This window comes from Pleurodeles waltl, chromosome 3_1, assembly GCF_031143425.1.
Source record: "Pleurodeles waltl isolate 20211129_DDA chromosome 3_1, aPleWal1.hap1.20221129, whole genome shotgun sequence".
In the NCBI taxonomy this organism is placed as follows: Eukaryota; Metazoa; Chordata; class Amphibia; order Caudata; family Salamandridae; genus Pleurodeles; species Pleurodeles waltl.
The window spans coordinates 7,556,685-7,573,656 of NC_090440.1; the positions used below are offsets into that span (position 1 = coordinate 7,556,685).

At 55.9% G+C, this 16,972-nt stretch overlaps 1 protein-coding gene across 1 annotated transcript in view; it reads right to left on the minus strand.

Annotated features, from left to right (window-relative positions):
* The window catches only part of SLC39A13 (solute carrier family 39 member 13), a 162,239-nt gene extending 146,361 nt beyond the window's left edge, over nt 1–15,878 (minus strand). Inside the window, exons 1-3 of the mRNA XM_069221625.1 lie at nt 15,785–15,878; nt 6,156–6,444; nt 5,958–6,071 (exon numbers count right to left, since the gene is read on the minus strand). Coding sequence (XP_069077726.1) covers nt 5,958–6,071; nt 6,156–6,405 — 364 coding nt within the window. The 5' untranslated portion in view covers nt 6,406–6,444; nt 15,785–15,878. The remainder of the gene's footprint in view (nt 1–5,957; nt 6,072–6,155; nt 6,445–15,784) is intronic.
* Between the last annotated feature and the right edge of the window lie 1,094 nt (nt 15,879–16,972).

A 16,972-nucleotide genomic window follows, 5' to 3' on the forward strand; every position in this document is an offset into this window, starting at 1 on the left:
ACAACCCAGACCTTGTCCAGAGGTGACCCATGGATGCACACCGTCTGCTGTGTACAGGTGAACACATATCTGCTTCCACTGCATGTGTGGGCACGAAGCTAGCGTCTCAAAAGCCGCTCCCACTGCCTCGGTTGAGGAATGCATGACCCCAGGACACAGAGTCAGGAGGGTGCTGTGGGCAAACCTGCCCTGCTGAGGTGAAGGCAGGACCAAGCAGGAGTGAGTTCAGAGGCAGGAGGGCGTGAGAGACAGCCTGGAGGACATGACGTCAACAGCACACGAGACCCATGGAGCTGCTCAACACACGAAACAGCCCGCTTGTGCAAATGTACATTACATAGACAGAAACTGTCACACAGGTAATCTCACATAAATCCAATCTGCCTATCTCAGAGCACAGACTGTCACACAGGCAGTCACACACAAGCGCAAAATGCCTATCTCAAGAGCACAGATTGTCACACACAAGCACAATCTCTTGTCGTGGATCACAGACTGTAACACAAGCAATCACACACAAGCACAATCTGCCTATCTCAGAGCACACTGTCACACAGGCAGTCACACACAAGCACAATCTGCCTATCTCAGAGCATACTGTCACACAGGCAGTCACACACAAGCACAATCTGCCTATCTCAGAGCACACGGTCACACAGGCAGTCACACACAAGCACAATCTGCCTATCTCAGAGCACACTGTCACACAGGCAGTCACACACAAGCACAATCTGCCTATCTCAGAGCACAGACTATCGCACAGTCACACACAAGCGTAATCTGCCTATCTCAGAGCACAGACTGTCGCACAGGCAGTCACACACAAGCGCAATCTCTTGTCATAGATCACAGACTGTCACACAGGCAATCACACACAAGCGCAATCTGCCTGTCTCAGAGCACACTGTCACACAGGCAGTCACACACAAGCACAATCTGCCTATCTCAGAGCACAGACTGTCGCACAGACAGTCACACACAAGCGCAATCTGACTATCTCAGAGCACAGCCTGTCACACACAAGCGCAATCTCTTGTCGTAGATCACAGACTGTCACACAGGCAATCACACACAAGCGCAATCTGCCTATCTCAGAGCACAGACTGTCATACAGGCAGTCACACACAAGCGCAACCCGCCTGTCTCAGAGCACAGCCTGTCACACAGGCAGTCACACAAAAGCGCACAGGCAGTCACACACAAGCACAATCTACTTGTCTCAGAGCAGAGCCTGTCACACAGCCCATCTCACATATGCACAATACATTCATATGAGGGTCATGGCTGACGCGCAGGCAGTCACACAAGCAATAACACTAAAGTGCAACCTGTCAAACTCAGAGCAGAGACTGTCATATAGCCAGTCTCATACAACCAGACCATGTGCATCTCAGCAGAAAGGCTGCCACAGAGGCCATTGCACAAACCAAAACCGCCTGTCTCAAGTGTAATGTGCCCATCTGGAAGCCCAGACTGTTATACAGATATTTACACAAGCTAAACTCACAAACCTCCAGGTCCAAGACTGTCACAGGTATTCACACAAGCCCAGGCTGCTAAACTCAGAGGAGAGGCAGTCATAAGAGTGATATATGCACTCCTCCGAGCACAGGCTGTCACACAGCCTTTCAGACATGCTAAAGCTGTGCATCTTAGAACCAAGACTATAACACAACCAGGCACACAAGCTGTGCCTACCTGTCTAAGGGCCAGATGTAGCAAACGGTTTGCGAGTCGCAAACGGCGAAAATCGCCGTTTGCGAGTCGCAAACCTGAGTTTGCTATGCAGAAATGCATTTTGCGAGTCGGGACCGACTCGCAAAATGCATTTCAGAGTCGCAAATAGGAAGGGGTGTTCCCTTCCTATTTGCGAGTCGGAGTGGTATGCAACTCCATTTGCGACCGCGTCGCAGTTACCATCCACTTGAAGTGGATGGTAACCCACTCGCAAATGGGAAGGGGTCCCCATGGGACTCCTTCCCCTTTGTGACTGGACCCCAAATTATTTTTTCAGGGCAGGTAGTGGTCCAAGGGACCACTACCTGCCCTGAAAAAATTCCGAAACAAAAGGTTTCGGTTTTTTTTTTTAAGTGCAGCTCGTTTTCCTTTAAGGAAAACGGGCTACACTTGAAAAAAAAAATGCTTTATTTAAAAGCAGTCACGGACCTGGAGGCCTCCATATCCGTGAGTGCCCATAGTCGCTATGGGGCCGCATAGCGACTCGCAGACGGTGTCCGAGACACCGTTCTGCATTGCAAATTGCGAGTTGCAATTTGCGAGTCGCTCGGACTCGCAAATTGCAAGTCGCAATTTGCAAAGTTGCTACATCTGGCCCTAAGAGACAAGACTGTAACACAGCCAGGCACACGAGCTGTACCTACCTGTCTAAGAGACAAGACCTGTGCCTACCTGTCTAAGAGACAAGACTGTGACACAGCCAGGCCCACGAGCTGTGCCTACCTGTCTAAGATACAAGAATGTAACACAACCAGGCACACGAACCGTGCTTACCTGTCTAAGAGACAAGAATGTAACACAACCAGGCACACAAACCGTGCCTACCTGTCTAAGAGACAAGACTGTGACACAGCCAGGCCCACGAGCTGTGCCTACCTGTCTAAGAGACAAGAATGTAACACAACCAGGCACACGAACCGTGCTTACCTGTCTAAGAGACAAGACTGTAACACAGCCAGGCACTCAAGTTGTGCCTACCTGTCTAAGAGACAAGGCTGTAACACAACCAGGCACACGAACTGTGCCTACCTGTCCAAGAGACAAGACTGTAACACAGCCAGGCCCACAAACTGTGCCTACCTGTCTAAGAGACAAGAATGTAACACAACCAGGCCCACGAGCTTGTCCTACCTGTCTAAGAGACAAGACTGTAACATAACCAGGCACACGATCTGTGCCTACCTGTCTAAGAGACAAGACTAACAGGCACACAAGCTGTACCTACTTGTCTAAGAGGCAAGACCTGTGCCTACCTGTTTAAGAGACAAGACTGTAACACAGCCAGGCACACGAGCTGTGCCTACCTGTCTAAGAGACAAGACTGTAACACAACCAGGCACGCAAACTGTGCCTACCTGTCTAAGAGACAAGACTGTGACACAACCAGGCCCACGAGCTGTGCCTACCTGTCTAAGAGACAAGAATGTAACACAACCAGGCACACAAACTGTGCCTACCTGTCTAAGAGACAAGACTGTAACATAACCAGGCACACGATCTGTGCCTACCTGTCTAAGAGACAAGACTAACACAACCAGGCACACAAGCTGTACCTACCTGTCTAAGAGGCAAGACTGTAACACAACCGAGCTGTGCCTACCTGTCTAAGAGACAAGACTGTAACACAGCCAGGCACACAAACTGTGCCTACCTGTCTAAGAGACAAGACTGTAACACAACCGAGCTGTGCCTACCTGTCTAAGAGACAAGACTGTAACACAGCCAGGCACACAAACTGTGCCTACCTGTCTAAGAGACAAGACTGTAACACAGCCAGGCACACAAACTGTGCCTACCTGTCTAAGAGACAAGACTGTAACACAACCAGGCACACAAACTGTGCCTACCTGTCTAAGAGACAAGACTGTAACATAACCAGGCACACGATCTGTGCCTACCTGTCTAAGAGACAAGACTAACACAACCAGGCACACAAGCTGTACCTACTTGTCTAAGAGGCAAGACCTGTGCCTACCTGTTTAAGAGACAAGACTTTGACACAGCCAGGTCCACGAACTGTGCCTACCTGTCTAAGAGACAAGACTGTAACACAGCCAGGCACACGAGCTGTGCCTACCTGTCTAAGAGACAAGACTGTACACACACACACACAGTAACACAGCCAGGCACACAAGCTGTACCTACCTGTCTAAGAGACAAGACTAACACAACCAGGCACACAAACTGTGCCTACCTGTCAGAGACAAAACTGTGACACAGCCAGGCCCACGAGCTGTGCCTACCTGTCTAAGAGACAAGACTAACACAACCAGGCACACGAGCTGTACCTACCTGTCTAAGAGGCAAGACCTGTGCCTACCTGTCTAAGACGCAAGACTGGAACACAACCGAGCTGTGTCTACCTGTCTAAGACGCAAGACTGTAACACAACCAGGCATACGAACTGTGCGTACCTGTCTAAGAGGCAAGACTGTAACACAACCAGGCACATGAACTGTGCCTCTAGTCTAAGAGACAAGACTAACACAACCAGGCACACAAGCTGTGCCTACCTGTCTAAGAGCAAGACTGTAACACAGCCAGGCCCACCAGCTGTGCCTACCTGTCTAAGAGGCAAGACTGTAACACAACCGAGCTGTGCCTACCTGTCTAAGACGCAAGACTGTAACACAACCGAGCTGTTCCTACCTGTCTAAGACGCAAGACTAACACAACCGAGCTGTTCCTACCTGTCTAAGAGGCAAGACTGTAACACAACCGAGCTGTGCCTACCTGTCTAAGACGCAAGACTGTAACACAACCGAGCTGTGTCTACCTGTCTAAGAGGCAAGACTGTAACACAACCAGGCATACAAACTGTGCGTACCTGTCTAAGAGGCAAGACTGTAACACAAGCAGGCACATGAACTGTGCCTCTAGTCTAAGAGACAAGACTAACACAACCAGGCACACAAGCTGTGCCTACCTGTCTAAGAGGCAAGACTAACACAACTGAGCTGTGCCTACCTGTCTAAGAGACAAGACTAACACAACCAGGCACACAAGCTGTGCCTACCTGTCTAAGAGGCAAGACTGTAACACAACCGAGCTGTGCCTACCTGTCTAAGAGACAAGACTGTAACACAGCCAGGCCCACCAGCTGTGCCTACCTGTCTAAGAGGCAAGACTGACGCAACCAGGCACACGAGCTGTGCCTACCTGTCTAAAAGGCAAGACTGTAACACAGCCAGGCCCACGAGCTGTGCCCACCTGTCTAAAAGGCAAGACTGTAACACAGCCAGGCCCACGAGCTGTGCCCACCTGTCTAAGATCCAACACCTGAACCTGCTCAGAACTTGTGGCAAGGAGCCGCACTGCTGGTGCAGTACAGGGTGAACACCTCACTGACTGCTGTGGCAGTATTGTGCAGGGAGCCTTTAAGCAATCCATGCTCAATGCCTGCTAACGCATATCTACTGTGACATGGTGGCATCTGCGAGGCCATTACATTTAGGACATATAAACACTGTCAGTGCCATCATGCATTTAGAGTGACGGTCATATGTTGCTTAATCCAGCTTTCTGCACAGACCTCTGTTGCAGTTTATAGTACTGACAGAAGTTAAAAACTAAAAACAGCATAAACCTTAGCTTGCTAACAGCAGAGGTGACCATTCACAGCCAGAAATGGTGAAACCAGAACCTGTCCTAGCCGCAGGGAGGAGACACAGTGGACGAAAGGGAGATGGTGGAGTCTCAGTGGGAGACCTAACTGGGCGATAGCGCCAATTCTGAGCTCATGGAAGGCTCATACTTCTGTTTTTGGCTTGCTACGGCCTGATGCTTTTAAAGAGTAGTATTCTGAAAAGTAAGGTATGTAATGGAAAGTGGTGTTAATGGGCCACGGCTAAATGACCACACTCCAACATGTGTCTCCTCTGACATGGAAGATCCCTGGCCTTCTTCAGGTTAGTGCCTTCAGTCCCTGCAGCAAAGAGTCCCTCCCTCTCTTGCTCCTGGTCAGCTGCACTGGAAGAGGAGAGCCTGCACTGGTGGTGGAAACGATGGCCATAAAGTGCATAAAAGAATACATGCTAAATCCAATAAAGTGATTTAAACAGCAGGGATATATTTTCAGTATCTCTACAAAGCTCTTTCGTGGTTCTTCTCTCATCTCTGATCATACATAAGCATTACTAAAGACTAGTCCTTTTATGCATTTCTGAGGCGCATTAGTATCATCTGACAAGGGCTAGTGATCGGCTTGCCCTGTGTCTCACCTATGGTGGCGCTGCAGGTATAGGCCCATGCCTCTGGGAGAAGATGCAGGAAGACGTCTCCTAAAAGACCACCGATTGCAAAGCTCAAAAGCTGCTTCAAGCGCTGGGACCCACCTAGGAGGAGAGAGACTCAGAGTTAGAGACCTGCAGATCAGAGTACTTTGAGTCAGTGGCTCAGAGGAAGGCGCGTGCCCTTACCCTCTGATTTCAGTGCTGCTCCGGCCTCAATGGGGATCACCAGTAGGGGAAGAACTCCGCTGAGACCCACCAACGTTGAACCAATCAGGGACCAGAGCCATGCATCCAGGCGCTCCTCGCTGAAGAGGTCCTCCCACGACGAAGCATCCTTCTCACAACGACGAGTCAAGCTGGGGGTGCAGCACCAGCAGCCTAGCACCTGGATCAGAAGCAAGGGGGGGACAGCGCGGAGAAGGTGGCCTGACACCATCCTAGGAGCCACTCAATCCTGGACACCACTGATGAGTCACTGGAAACAATTACAACTAATGAAGGGGCAGATACTGAAAAAAAACATTCACATCTTTCATGTGTGGCTAATGCAGGTCAAATCGTGCACAGTTAATGCAGGAGCTGATCCTCGGTAAGGATTAACCACAAAACACGCAGAAGAGAACCCTTGGGAAAGACACTAGGAGAGAGATTACTGCTAATGAGATAGAAGAAACATGGAAGGAGGGCAGAGTTTGTGCAGGTGCATCCCCGCAGCAGAGGGAGTGCACATGTACAGCAGTGACAGGGGCTGAGAAGTGGACCTTAGCTAAAAACAGCACAGAGTTAATGCAAGGACAGACACCAGGAAAACAGCACAAAGGTAGTGCTAGGACAGACACCAGGAGAACAGCAGGGTTAATGCAAGGTCATGCACCGGGAAAACAGCACAAAGGTAGTGCTAGCAGAGTTAATGCAATGGCAGACACCGGGAAAACAGCACAGAGTGAATACAATGTCAGACACCGGGAAAAAAGCACAGGGTGAATGCAATGTCAGGCACCGGGAAACCAGCACAGGGTGAATGCAATGTCAGGCACCGGGAAACCAGCACAGGGTGAATGCAATGTCAGGCACCGGGAAACCAGCACAGGGTGAATGCAATGTCAGGCACCGGGAAACCAGCACAGGGTGAATGCAATGTCAGGCACCGGGAAAACAGCACAGAGTGAATGCAAGAGCAGGCACCGGGAAAACAGCACAGAGTGAATACAAGAGCAGGCACCGGGAAAACAGCACAGAGTGAATGCAAGAGCAGGCACCGGGAAAACAGCACAGAGTGAATGCAAGAGCAGGCACCGGGAAAACAGCACAGAGTGAATGCAAGAGCAGGCACTTGGAAAACAGCACAGAGTGAATGCAAGGGCAGGCACTGGGAAACGTGCACAAAGGGAATGCAAGGGCAGGCACTGGGAAAACAGCACAGAGTTAATGCAAGAGCAGGCACTGGAAAACAGCACAGAGTTAATGCAAGAGCAGGCACTGGAAAACAGCACAGAGTTAATGCAAGAGCAGGCACTGGAAAACAGCACAGAGTTAATGCAAGAGCAGGCACTGGAAAACAGCACAGAGTTAATGCAAGGGCAGGCACTGGAAAACAGCACAGAGTTAATGCAAGGGAAGGCACTGGGAAAACAGCACAGAGTTAATGCAAAAGCAGGCACTGGGAAAACAGCACAGAGTTAATGCAAAAGCAGGCACTGGGAAAACAACACAGAGTTAATGCAAGAGCAGGCACTGGGAAAACAAAACAGAGTTAATGCAAGAGCAGGCACTGGGAAAACAGCACAGAGTTAATGCAAGAGCAGGCACTGGGAAAACAACACAGAGTTAATGCAAGAGCAGGCACTGGGAAAACAGCACAGAGTGAATACAATGTCAGACACCGGGAAAACAGTACAGAGTGAATGCAAGGGCAGGCACCGGGAAAACAGCACAAAGGTAGTGCTAGGACAGACACCAGGAGATCAGCAGCGTTAATGCAAGGTCAGACACCGGGAAAACAGCACAGAGTGAATGCACGGGCAGGCACCGAGAAACGAGCACAAAGGTAGTGCAAGGACAGACACCAGGAGAACAGCAGAGTTAATGCAACGGCAGTCACCGAGAAAACAGCACAGAGTGAACACAAGGTCAGACACCGGGAAAACAGCACAGAGTGAATGCAAGGGCAGGCACTGGAAAACAGCACAAAGGTAATGCAAGGGCAGGCACCAGGAAAACAGCACAGAGTTAATGTAAGAGCAGACACAGGGAAAACAGCACAAAGGTAATGCAAGGACAGGCACTGGGAAAACAGCACAGAGTTAATGCAAGGACAGGCACTGGGAAAACAGCACAAAGGTAGTGCTAGGACAGACACCAGGAGATCAGCAGCGTTAATGCAAGGTCAGACACCGGGAAAACAGCACAGAGTGAATGCACGGGCAGGCACCGAGAAACGAGCACAAAGGTAGTGCAAGGACAGACACCAGGAGAACAGCAGAGTTAATGCAACGGCAGTCACCGAGAAAACAGCACAGAGTGAACACAAGGTCAGACACCGGGAAAACAGCACAGAGTGAATGCAAGGGCAGGCACTGGAAAACAGCACAAAGGTAATGCAAGGGCAGTCACCAGGAAAACAGCACAGAGTTAATGTAAGAGCAGACACAGGGAAAACAGCACAAAGGTAATGCAAGGACAGGCACTGGGAAAACAGCACAGAGTTAATGCAAGGACAGGCACTGGGAAAACAGCACGTTAATGCAAGGGTAGACACCAGGAAAACAGCACATAATTAATGCAAGAGCAGGCACTGGGGAAACAGCACAAAGGTAGTATTATGACAGACACCAGGAGAACAGCAGAGTTAATGCAAGAGTAGGCACTGGGAAAACAGCACAGAGTTAATGCAAGAGCAGGCACTGGGAAAACAGCACAGAGTGAATACAATGTCAGACACCGGGAAAACAGTACAGAGTGAATGCAAGGGCAGGCACCGGGAAAACAGCACAAAGGTAGTGCTAGGACAGACACCAGGAGATCAGCAGCGTTAATGCAAGGTCAGACACCGGGAAAACAGCACAGAGTGAATGCACGGGCAGGCACCGGGAAACGAGCACAAAGGTAGTGCAAGGACAGACACCAGAAGAACAGCAGAGTTAATGCAACGGCAGTCACCGAGAAAACAGCACAGAGTGAACACAAGGTCAGACACTGGGAAAACAGCACAGAGTGAATGCAAGGGCAGGCACTGGAAAACAGCACAAAGGTAATGCAAGGGCAGTCACCAGGAAAACAGCACAGAGTTAATGTAAGAGCAGACACAGGGAAAACAGCACAAAGGTAATGCAAGGACAGGCACTGGGAAAACAGCACAGAGTTAATGCAAGGACAGGCACTGGGAAAACAGCACGTTAATGCAAGGGTAGACACCAGGAAAACAGCACATAATTAATGCAAGAGCAGGCACTGGGGAAACAGCACAAAGGTAGTATTATGACAGACACCAGGAGAACAGCAGAGTTAATGCAAGAGTAGGCACTGGGAAACCAGCACAGAGTTAATGCAAGAGCAGGCACTGGGAAACCAGCACAGAGTTAATGCAAGAGCAGGCACTAGGAAAAACAGCACAGAGTTAATGAAAGAGTAGGCACTGGAAAACCAGCAGAGTTAATGCAAGTGCAGACACTGGGAAACCAGCACAGAGTTAATGCAAGGACAGGCACTGGGAAAACAGCACGTTAATGCAAGGGTAGACACCAGGAAAACAGCACATAATTAATGCAAGAGCAGGCACTGGGAAACCAGCACAGAGTTAAATGAATGGCAGACGCCGTGAAAACAGCTCAGAGTCAGAGGGCGCCAGCGTGGGACCAGTGAGGGTACAGAGGGGCAAGAGTTCATGGAATATCTGAGTGGGGTCGAAGTACACTATGGGGCAGGTGATGCGTCTGGAAGAGAGCTTTCTTGTGTAGCGTATGGTCTGCAGTCATGGATGACTTTTGGCGCTTTAGTGGCGCTATAGGGAATTAGGGGAGAGGTGGGGAGTGCCAGAACCGTCATGCCAGTAGGCAGGGTCTGTCTGAGTTAAGGGGCCAGGTTAATCGGGAGTTAGGGTTCAGTTTATATGGGGGTGGGGTCAGTGGAAGTTAGAGTTGAGCTGATTTGTGTTGGAGGATTAGGCCGAGGTATGAAGGTTGCGTAGGGGTTCATCGTGAATCAGGGCTCCGTTTGTGTTGGGGGCGGGGAGGACTTAGTGCAAGTTCGAGCAAATAGTGTAGTTAAGTTTGTATTGACTCAAAGTGGGGTCTGTGTGCGTTAGGGTTCAGCATGGGCTGGGTGGGTTCCGGTTGTTTGGAGTAGAGTGAGATTTAGGGTTCCGTTGGGCTTGAGGGGCAGGCTGGGTTGTCAGTTTGTGCATGCTGACAGTCAGTGTTTCCATTGAGTAGGTGAGAATCACTCCTTGGCTGGCAAGGGCCTCGTGATGTGGAGGGGTCAGTGTCATGGCAGTGGTCACTCTTGGAGGTCAGTGGGATAGAAGTAGTCACTCGGGGGGGGGGGGTCAGCGTGATAGAAATAGTCACTCGGGGGGGTCAGCGTGATGGAAGGGGTCACTCGGGGGGGGGTCAGCGTGATGGAAGGGGTCACTCGGGGGGGTCAGCGTGATGGAAGGGGTCACTCGGGGGGGTCAGCGTGATGGAAGGGGTCACTCGGGGGGGTCAGCGTGATGGAAGGGGTCACTCGGGGGGGTCAGCGTGATGGAAGGGGTCACTCGGGGGGGTCAGCGTGATGGAAGGGGTCACTCGGGGGGGTCAGCGTGATGGAAGGGGTCACTCGGGGGGGTCAGCGTGATGGAAGGGGTCACTCGGGGGGGTCAGCGTGATGGAAGGGGTCACTCTGGGGGGGTCAGCGTGATGGAAGGGGTCACTCTGGGGGGGTCAGCGTGATGGAAGGGGTCACTCTGGGGGGGACAGCGTGATGGAAGGGGTCACTCTGGGGGACAGCGTGATGGAAGGGGTCACTCTGGGGGACAGCGTGATGGAAGGGGTCACTCTGGGGGACAGTGATGGAAGGGGTCACTCTGGGGGACAGTGATGGAAGGGGTCACTCTGGGGACAGTGATGGAAGGGGTCACTCTGGGGACAGTGATGGAAGGGGTCACTCTGGGGTCAGTGATGGAAGGGGTCACTCTGGGGACAGTGATGGAAGGGGTCACTCTGGGGTCAGTGATGGAAGGGGTCACTCTGGGGGACAGTGATGGAAGGGGTCACTCTGGGGACAGTGATGGAAGGGGTCACTCTGGGGACAGTGATGGAAGGGGTCACTCTGGGGACAGTGATGGAAGGGGTCACTCTGGGGTCAGTGATGGAAGGGGTCACTCTGGGGTCAGTGTGAGTGGAGGGGTCACTCTGGGGGACAGTGATGGAAGGAGTCACTCGGGGGGGGGGTCAGTGATGGAAGGGGTCACTCTGGGGACAGTGATGGAAGGGGTCACTCTGGGGACAGTGATGGAAGGGGTCACTCTGGGGACAGTGATGGAAGGGGTCACTCTGGGGACAGTGATGGAAGGGGTCACTCTGGGGTCAGTGTGAGTGGAGGGGTCACTCTGGGGGACAGTGATGGAAGGAGTCACTCGGGGGGGGGGTCAGTGATGGAAGGGGTCACTCTGGGGGGGGGGTCAGTGATGGAAGGAGTCACTCGGGGGGGGGGCAGTGATGGAAGGAGTCACTCGGGGGGGGGCAGTGATGGAAGGAGTCACTCGGGGGGGGGGGGTCAGTGATGGAAGGAGTCACTCGGGGGGGGGTCAGTGATGGAAGGAGTCACTCGGGGGGGGGGTCAGTGATGGAAGGAGTCACTCGGGGGGGGGTCAGTGATGGAAGGAGTCACTCGGGGGGGGGTCAGTGATGGAAGGAGTCACTCGGGGGGGGGTCAGTGATGGAAGGAGTCACTCGGGGGGGGTCAGTGATGGAAGGAGTCACTCGGGGGGGGGTCAGTGATGGAAGGAGTCACTCGGGGGGGGGGCAGTGATGGAAGGAGTCACTCGGGGGGGGGCTCATTGATGGAAGGAGTCACTCGGGGGGGGCAGTGATGGAAGGAGTCACTCGGGGGGGGCAGTGATGGAAGGAGTCACTCGGGGGGGGGGTCAGTGATGGAAGGAGTCACTCGGGGGGGGGCAGTGATGGAAGGAGTCACTCGGGGGGGGGGCAGTGATGGAAGGAGTCACTCGGGGGGGGGCAGTGATGGAAGGAGTCACTCGGGGGGGGGGGTCAGTGATGGAAGGAGTCACTCGGGGGGGGGGCAGTGATGGAAGGAGTCACTCGGGGGGGGGGGGGCAGTGATGGAAGGAGTCACTCGGGGGGGGGGGCAGTGATGGAAGGAGTCACTCGGGGGGGGGGGCAGTGATGGAAGGAGTCACTCGGGGGGGCGTCAGTGATGGAAGGAGTCACTCGGGGGGGGTCAGTGATGGAAGGAGTCACTCGGGGGGGGGGGGTCAGTGATGGAAGGAGTCACTCGGGGGGGGGGGGTCAGTGATGGAAGGAGTCACTCGGGGGGGGGGCAGTGATGGAAGGAGTCACTCGGGGGGGGGGGGTCAGTGATGGAAGGAGTCACTCGGGGGGGGGGGTCAGTGATGGAAGGAGTCACTCGGGGGGGGGCAGTGATGGAAGGAGTCACTCGGGGGGGGGGTCAGTGATGGAAGGAGTCACTCGGGGGGGGGGTCAGTGATGGAAGGAGTCACTCGGGGGGGGGTCAGTGATGGAAGGAGTCACTCGGGGGGGGGGGTCAGTGATGGAAGGAGTCACTCGGGGGGGGGGGGTCAGTGATGGAAGGAGTCACTCGGGGGGGGGGGCAGTGATGGAAGGAGTCACTCGGGGGGGGGGTCAGTGATGGAAGGAGTCACTCGGGGGGGGGGGTCAGTGATGGAAGGAGTCACTCGGGGGGGGGCAGTGATGGAAGGAGTCACTCGGGGGGGGGGTCAGTGATGGAAGGAGTCACTCGGGGGGGGGGCAGTGATGGAAGGAGTCACTCGGGGGGGGGGGGTCAGTGATGGAAGGAGTCACTCGGGGGGGGGGGTCAGTGATGGAAGGAGTCACTCGGGGGGGGGCAGTGATGGAAGGAGTCACTCGGGGGGGGGTCAGTGATGGAAGGAGTCACTCGGGGGGGGGGGCAGTGATGGAAGGAGTCACTCGGGGGGGGGGTCAGTGATGGAAGGGGTCACTCTGGGGACAGTGATGGAAGGGGTCACTCTGGGGACAGTGATGGAAGGGGTCACTCTGGGGACAGTGATGGAAGGGGTCACTCTGGGGTCAGTGTGAGTGGAGGGGTCACTCTGGGGGACAGTGATGGAAGGAGTCACTCGGGGGGGGGGGGTCAGTGATGGAAGGGGTCACTCTGGGGGGGGGGGTCAGTGATGGAAGGAGTCACTCGGGGGGGGGGCAGTGATGGAAGGAGTCACTCGGGGGGGGGGCAGTGATGGAAGGAGTCACTCGGGGGGGGGGGTCAGTGATGGAAGGAGTCACTCGGGGGGGGGTCAGTGATGGAAGGAGTCACTCGGGGGGGGGTCAGTGATGGAAGGAGTCACTCGGGGGGGGGTCAGTGATGGAAGGAGTCACTCGGGGGGGGGTCAGTGATGGAAGGAGTCACTCGGGGGGGGGTCAGTGATGGAAGGAGTCACTCGGGGGGGGTCAGTGATGGAAGGAGTCACTCGGGGGGGGGTCAGTGATGGAAGGAGTCACTCGGGGGGGGGGGCAGTGATGGAAGGAGTCACTCGGGGGGGGGCTCATTGATGGAAGGAGTCACTCGGGGGGGGCAGTGATGGAAGGAGTCACTCGGGGGGGGCAGTGATGGAAGGAGTCACTCGGGGGGGGGGTCAGTGATGGAAGGAGTCACTCGGGGGGGGGCAGTGATGGAAGGAGTCACTCGGGGGGGGGGCAGTGATGGAAGGAGTCACTCGGGGGGGGGCAGTGATGGAAGGAGTCACTCGGGGGGGGGGGTCAGTGATGGAAGGAGTCACTCGGGGGGGGGGCAGTGATGGAAGGAGTCACTCGGGGGGGGGGGGCAGTGATGGAAGGAGTCACTCGGGGGGGGGGGGCAGTGATGGAAGGAGTCACTCGGGGGGGGGGCAGTGATGGAAGGAGTCACTCGGGGGGGCGTCAGTGATGGAAGGAGTCACTCGGGGGGGTCAGTGATGGAAGGAGTCACTCGGGGGGGGGGGGTCAGTGATGGAAGGAGTCACTCGGGGGGGGGGGGGTCAGTGATGGAAGGAGTCACTCGGGGGGGGGGCAGTGATGGAAGGAGTCACTCGGGGGGGGGGGGTCAGTGATGGAAGGAGTCACTCGGGGGGGGGGGTCAGTGATGGAAGGAGTCACTCGGGGGGGGGCAGTGATGGAAGGAGTCACTCGGGGGGGGGGGGTCAGTGATGGAAGGAGTCACTCGGGGGGGGGGTCAGTGATGGAAGGAGTCACTCGGGGGGGGGTCAGTGATGGAAGGAGTCACTCGGGGGGGGGGGGTCAGTGATGGAAGGAGTCACTCGGGGGGGGGGGGTCAGTGATGGAAGGAGTCACTCGGGGGGGGGGGCAGTGATGGAAGGAGTCACTCGGGGGGGGGGGGTCAGTGATGGAAGGAGTCACTCGGGGGGGGGGGTCAGTGATGGAAGGAGTCACTCGGGGGGGGGGGTCAGTGATGGAAGGAGTCACTCGGGGGGGGGCAGTGATGGAAGGAGTCACTCGGGGGGGGGGTCAGTGATGGAAGGAGTCACTCGGGGGGGGGGCAGTGATGGAAGGAGTCACTCGGGGGGGGGGGGTCAGTGATGGAAGGAGTCACTCGGGGGGGGGGTCAGTGATGGAAGGAGTCACTCGGGGGGGGGCAGTGATGGAAGGAGTCACTCGGGGGGGGGGTCAGTGATGGAAGGAGTCACTCGGGGGGGGGGGGGCAGTGATGGAAGGAGTCACTCGGGGGGGGGGTCAGTGATGGAAGGGGTCACTCTGGGGACAGTGATGGAAGGGGTCACTCTGGGGACAGTGATGGAAGGGGTCACTCTGGGGACAGTGATGGAAGGGGTCACTCTGGGGTCAGTGTGAGTGGAGGGGTCACTCTGGGGGACAGTGATGGAAGGAGTCACTCGGGGGGGGGGTCAGTGATGGAAGGGGTCACTCTGGGGGGGGTCAGTGATGGAAGGAGTCACTCGGGGGGGGGGCAGTGATGGAAGGAGTCACTCGGGGGGGGGCAGTGATGGAAGGAGTCACTCGGGGGGGGGGGGTCAGTGATGGAAGGAGTCACTCGGGGGGGGGTCAGTGATGGAAGGAGTCACTCGGGGGGGGGGTCAGTGATGGAAGGAGTCACTCGGGGGGGGGGGCAGTGATGGAAGGAGTCACTCGGGGGGGGGGGTCAGTGATGGAAGGAGTCACTCGGGGGGGGGGGTCAGTGATGGAAGGAGTCACTCGGGGGGGGGCAGTGATGGAAGGAGTCACTCGGGGGGGGGGGGTCAGTGATGGAAGGAGTCACTCGGGGGGGGGGTCAGTGATGGAAGGAGTCACTCGGGGGGGGGGGGGCAGTGATGGAAGGAGTCACTCGGGGGGGGGGGGGCAGTGATGGAAGGAGTCACTCGGGGGGGGGGGGCAGTGATGGAAGGAGTCACTCGGGGGGGGGGGTCAGTGATGGAAGGAGTCACTCGGGGGGGGGGGGGGCATTCTCTCCTGGGGGGCAGTGAGTGCAGTGCGGAGCCCCTGGGGGGGGGGGGGGTACCCGGAGCAGTATAGCTACAGTGAGCGGTGGGGGGCTGTTAAAGGGGGGGGCATCGCAGGGGGTGTCCTGACCGGGGTCCGCCGCTCCCTTACCGTGCGCCGCGCTCCTCCAGCCTGCCCCTGCCATCCAGCCGCCGCTGCCTCCCTCGCGGGCCTCCAGCCGAGGGCTCCGCCCCTTCCCTGCCGGGCCCGCCCCCTCCTGCCCCCGGCCCAGCGGCCACGTCTCACCGCTCCGCCCCCGGAACCCGCGAGCCTGGCCGCGGCGCAGCCCGGACCAGTGAGGAAGGCGCGCTTCCGGCCGCCGCGCCAGGGGGACCGGGGAGGCCAGGACACGAGTGCACGCGCGGGGCCCGCACTTCCGGTCCGTTGGCCAATAGGGGCCCGAGAATCCTACCGCAGCCGCTAGATCCGCAGCGTCTAGGAGTCATGCCCGGGCCCAGAGAACGCCACGAGCGCGCGTGCGCGAGGGAAGGTGGCAGCCAATGGGAGCCCGGCTCTCCGAACGCAGAAAGTCGACCCGCAGGGCTTTGATTCTGGGAGACGTGCCCCCGGGGGCCCTGAGAGCGCGACACGTGTGCACGTGACGGGCGCGAGCAGCACTTCCGCAGGGCCAGCCAATGGGAGCCCGAGACTGGGGACGTCGGGGCGGGGGGCCCGCAGCTCTACCTCGGGGCAGGAGTTGATGTCATTCAAATCTGCCGCCGGTTAACGGTTCCCGAGTATGCGGGGGCGTGTGTGACGCGCTCTCCTCAGCGTATCCCACACCCCGGTTCTAGAGCTGCGCAGTGTGGGTGCAGGATTCATGGGGGCCAGCTTCTATCTCTGGCAGGCGCTACCTGAGGTTGTGGGAGTCTGTGGGCACTAAACCCCCGCTCAAGCAGCGCCTCGAAGACTCCTGGATGAACACACGACCACAACCCTGGCAACCAGGATGGGCTACAAACTCACAAACAGCTCCTCGTAGACTCTAGGATGACTACACAACATCATATGCATCTACACAATATGGGCGACAAACTCACAAACGGCGCCTTGAAGACTCTTGGATGAACACACAACCAGAACACTGGCAACCAGGATGAGCTACAAACAGCTCCTCGTAGACTCTTGGACGACTACACAACATCATACACATCTACACAACATGAGCAGCCAGGGTGGGCTACAAACTTTCTCACAAACTTCTCCTTGTAGACTCTTGGATGAGTACATGATCACAACATGGGCAACCAGGATGGTGTTAGTGCGCCCTCGGCTTATCTAATTTGACATAGTAATAGT